This window comes from Patagioenas fasciata, chromosome 8, assembly GCF_037038585.1.
Source record: "Patagioenas fasciata isolate bPatFas1 chromosome 8, bPatFas1.hap1, whole genome shotgun sequence".
Taxonomy (NCBI): Eukaryota; Metazoa; Chordata; class Aves; order Columbiformes; family Columbidae; genus Patagioenas; species Patagioenas fasciata.
Window position 1 is genome coordinate 41717501 of NC_092527.1, and position 5000 is coordinate 41722500.

The 5000-nt window shown below is 42.7% G+C and overlaps 1 protein-coding gene across 17 annotated transcripts in view; it reads right to left on the reverse strand.

The window, feature by feature from the left end:
• The window catches only part of EBF3 (EBF transcription factor 3), a 125950-nt gene that overhangs the window by 28051 nt on the left and 92899 nt on the right, over positions 1-5000 (reverse strand). For 9 of the 17 annotated variants that reach the window (XM_071812248.1, XM_071812247.1, XM_071812252.1 and 6 more), the window contains 2 exons: positions 4867-5000; positions 4230-4356 (listed from right to left, as the gene is read on the reverse strand). In XM_071812248.1, coding sequence (XP_071668349.1) covers positions 4230-4356; positions 4867-5000 — 261 coding nt within the window. The remainder of the gene's footprint in view (positions 1-4229; positions 4357-4866) is intronic. The other 8 variants (XM_071812253.1, XM_065843224.2, XM_071812250.1 and 5 more) reach the window with 1 other exon arrangement.

Here is a 5000-nt window from a genome sequence, read left to right on the forward strand (position 1 = left end):
ATAACAGTGACTGTAAGTTGCTTCAACACAACAGCACTTAAAAAAAAATAAAATTAAATTTAAAAAAAGAAATGCAATATCTATGAATTGGAAATGCTGAGGATTTCATTAAAGTGAATGTAACAGTGCTCTTTTTTTTTTTAAGGCTTTCTAATAAAGTCCTGTATCCGTTACATATATTTTTAGCTATCATTTTGCAAAGTCAACAGATTTCGTACTTAAGAACAATAATTGAATATGTACGAGAAATAATCAGGTGATTTAAATTTAACTAAGGCATTAGCATGTAGTTTAGCATAGTAAAAATAGTATGATTTGTGGGAGGCAATTAACAATCATTTGCTCTGTGGATACAAGTAATTTGTTTAAAGAGCACTGACCTATGAGACAGCCAGTTTGTGTTGGCTGTGATGGAAGGGAGCTATTGACTCTAAACAGTGTAACAGCGCCATTGACAGAATCCCATTTGAATGCACACAAAAGGTCTGGAAAATACTTGAGGAACACGAGATCTTGCGGAGCCGGGGTGAAGCGAGGGAACCCAGCCAAACCGAGGGATCGGACCCAGGGCAAACCGGCCAAACGGAGAGATGTGGACAATGCGGTGAGGAAAGAGGGTTCCCCCGCTTGGTGCCGCGCCAGCCGCAGAGCCCGCCGTCCTCCTTCCCCAGAAATGCTCTGTCAGAAGGGGCACAAACTGTGAGCGATGGCTGGTTGAGTAATGGTTTCGTAAGCTTTAAAATTGAATGCAAGTCTTTGTGCAAAATAATCATTTTTATGTTCGCATCCAGCAAATGCATTGCAGACCTGGGAATGGTTCCATGTATTCAACATTCACACGTTCCCCGCTCTGGACGCGTTTGCAAGCGAACGCCAGGACCTTGCGCTGCAAACGGGTACAGGCTGCTGCAAACCACCCGGCGCCTCCTGACAATTCGGGTCATTTCTTTAACCGATCAAGGCTTGTTATCAAAAGAAGGGTGTGCAACAGAAACATCAGGGCGAAAGCAGCCCGCGTGAAAAGTTCCAAGTGCCAAATAGCATCCTCTGAAACTGTTGTAACGTGCAGCGGGTCGGACTAGACTTCCTTTATTTGCTAGGAAATCGTTATGCCAAATACACACTTAGAGAAAACAGTAACGCAGCGGCACAAATACATTGTAAATACAGTACTGCCACTCAAAGTAAACCAACAGAACCTACAGAGCTCAAAGTACGTGCATAAAGGTGCGATTTTATCTGTAACATAATTTCACTTGGAAGCATACAAATCACAATTCGCCATAATCAAATAACACTGCAGCGCTTATATTCTAATTAAAAAATAATCACCGATATTTAATTTAGAAACCTGGAAGACTTTACCAGCAAAATTATGGCTGCACAAACCACTTGATTTACCCAGACAGATAGGGAATTTCTCAGGTAGCACTTTTAAACTTGTTATTAAACAAGCAAACGACGCACTGTTCGATATATATTAAAACAAGTATTGTACCCAGTTATTAATTTGCACTATTCGCTTTTAAATGCAGCAAATACCTCATTAATTTAATTTTAGGTGCCCACCAGTTTATATTGCATTTTACAGTCTAGAAGGCAATTTACTATTAACTGGCAATTACATACAGAATGATTGTTAATTCTGCTCCTAAGTGCTAGCTGCTTGAAAATTGTTATCTCTCTCTAATTTTTGACCTCCTTACAACAGGGGTGAGCTACTCTGGGAATACAAAGGACTAGTAGAGAAGAGCTGGACATGTCATTTGTGACTCATTCTTTTAATTCACCGTGCTAATCAACTGAACTGCCACCGTCTCCCAAGGTAATTGTATCTTTATAATAGTTGAAAGCAGCGGGCAAAAAGGCACGGATGGATGGGGAAAGGCCTGGGCTCTGCCTGCTGAGCTCTTCCTTCCGCGGGAGCCTAATGGGGGCTTGGGAGAAAAATCTGGAACTTTCATATCTCCGGACCCCGATCGTTTAATGTCTCAACTTGTCTGCTCACAAAGGCTTTGTGCACCACACTCCGCTCTTGTTTCATTATTCCGCAGCCTTGTTGCCCTATGGTCCGCCTCCTGCCGGGAAGGTTAAATGTGAGAGTGCCAAGCCAGCCTGCGAGCATGGTGGGACACTGATGGGAAACAGATGCCCTGGGGATCCAGCCCCTCCCTCCGCCGGGGCTCCATCATTTTCATGTTCTGAAATACAGCGAGGCTGGGCTTGGCTCTCGATGGCAGCTGTAATTTCCAAAGCCTGGCTCAGTCACCCAATCGCTTCAGGATAAAGCAAAGCAGGCAGAAGTTTCTTGGGCAGGCAGGCACTGGCTCTAGCTTTTTATTCTCTTTTTGCTGGCTTCTGTCTCCCTGAAAAGGTGTTTTAAATATATATTCCCGTTAAAGTCTTGTTAGTAATGTAAGTTTATTACAACTAAATTCCAGCAGGAGAAGCTCCTGACATTTGCACTATTCTTTTGAACATCTTCGCTTAGTGGTAAAGACAAAAGACAACCCCAGGAAAGAAGGAACGAATGGCTTTTCCTGACAGCTTCATGCGTATTTGCATTTACACATTAGAAAGAAGCTCAAAACAGCAAAATTTGCCAGATTTGCAAAATCCACGCCTAAGAAATCAGTTGAAGACACCGCTCTAAAGCAATTCAGAATTCCAGGGCTGTGCAGCGAGAGCCAGACCGTCATCTGGTTCGAATCTGCAGCGCTTCCCTGTGCGAAATGGAACCGCACCAGCTCGCAACAGCTCAAGGATCTGGAACTGAGTCTAAGGCTTTTAGTCCATTCATTTTTTATTGTGCTGAACACTTATCTTCGCTAAATAATCATACTTGTCAGGATCCTGTGCTGAAGGTTTGCATGGCCCATGTTCATAAGGGCATTTTTAAGGTTGTAACCAGAGGTTACCACCTCTGCAGCAGAGTACAGAACAACATCCACTTTCCAGAGATGTTGTTAGCACCAAAAGCACCATGGGCACCACCACCCCATCTTTTAATTCCGGTAACAACCCAAAGGGAAAGATCCAGAAAACGTAAATACTCTGTTCCCCGCCAGCCAGAATGAGGTGCCCGGGTGTGAACACGAGCATTGGTTTTGCTCAGGTTGTGATTTCTTTGGGGACAGCTGGAAGACAGAAATCTCAGGTGTCACCTTCACTTAAAAGTTCATTTTCAGGGCTAGGTCTGAGGCAGACAGAAAAACAAAGCCACAATGCGTTACCTGTTTTAAAAGTCCTAGCTTAAAACTACCCAGGAATGCACTTTTCCCATTAGATCTAAATTAATAGATAGAAACAGTTGTAGTCTAGTGGGAAAATATTCATCAAAATGCACATCATCTGCACATCATCTGCAATCTGCATTATCTACCCAATAAGCAGCAAGGACTCTCCCCAAATCCCTGCAGTCTGTCGAGTAAACAGTTAAAGGCTCTTTGTTTTCAAAAGAGAGATTGATTCATCAGATCAAATTTATTACTTAGAATCCTCATCCAAAAGTCCGGTAAATTAAAAATTGCTATTTCTCCCTTTTCCCTCCCAGCACCTCAGCTAAAATCATTACTAAATGCCAGTAAAACTGTAATACGCATTTTCATATTAAAACCACTGGAAACCACAAAGTTCCGACTTTTTCTTGTGCTCTTGTAAATTAAAATCAAATGTATTTAAAAGAATTGGCATAAATAAATCATTCCCAGGCTTGTGAGTTTGTATCTCAAGTTTCAGGTCTGAAAGAATTTTGAGAGCCAGATTGCGAATAAGGTTGGATAAAGTTATTTGGATCCAACAACAGCTACTTGAACCGGTGCCTAAAACTCCAACTGAACCTTTAGGGAAGTTAACAAACTTTGGAGGGATAGTCTGAAAAGTATTTTTCACCACTGAATGCTTCTTAACTCCTTCTCTGGCTGGAGCAGAGTAGGAGATACCGCTGTTCATCTATTTCTGGCCAAAATGAAAACAGGAAGTAACAGGCATCTTGTGAGAGCGCTCCATCTCATCAGACATCGAAGACGTTTTTAAGACCCAAGAGGCTCAGACAGGCACCAGAGCCTCTGGGTGCCCACACAAATGGTATTTTGAGGTCCAGCTACCACCAGTTACAAGACACATCCTATTTTTTAACTGCATTGCGATGCTCATGCTTTGCGTTGCCTGTACAGCATGAAGAGATGGGAATGATTATCCTGGGAGGAGTAAGGAAAGCGCACACTTACCAGTGTAGACGAAGCGGCCGGGAGCACCTTTGCAGAACTGTTTGGATTTGTAGGAGAGAGTTACTTCAACAACTCCAGGAATGTGCCGTGGCGGTGTCTGAACTCTGATGGCGTGGGGTGTTATCAGCTACAAAAATCACACACAGAACATACCTTAAGTCAAGATGGCACTGATAAGGCTGATGCCACCCAGTTTACATATTTAATGACTTTCAATCATACTCAAAATTCTCCCTTCTCGCTGTCGTGTTAGAAGCTATGGGTTCCACAAGTCTTTTTTTTTTAAGAAAAAGCTCTGTAAATGATACTGGGTTTTCGTTTGCAGGAAAGGCCACAGGGCATCATTCATATGAAAATTGCCTCCATATGTCTCCTTAAGGCTACTTCTAGTAATTTTAACACTAATTGTCCAATTGTACTGGGAGACCTCCTACAGCCAGGCTTCCACTAGAGGGCCATGATGTGCCTCAAGTCTGTCCCTCTCCGCGTTGTCAATCGTCACATGTGAATTCATGGTTAAAAAGGCACCGTGAAACCAAATCTCATGATACCTCATGTCAATAGCCTATCGACAGCTTGTTAAAATCATTCATGGAAAAGTGTTACAGTTCACAGCCCACCAATTTAGATAGCTTACCTCACTCCAGACCAACATAGTTCCAAATACGACTTGTAAGCCATCAAAGAAGTTGTCTCCGATTATGATGACAGTAGCCCCACCAGTAGTCCAGCCTTCACTAGGACTGATGGCCTTTATGCAGGGAGTAGCTG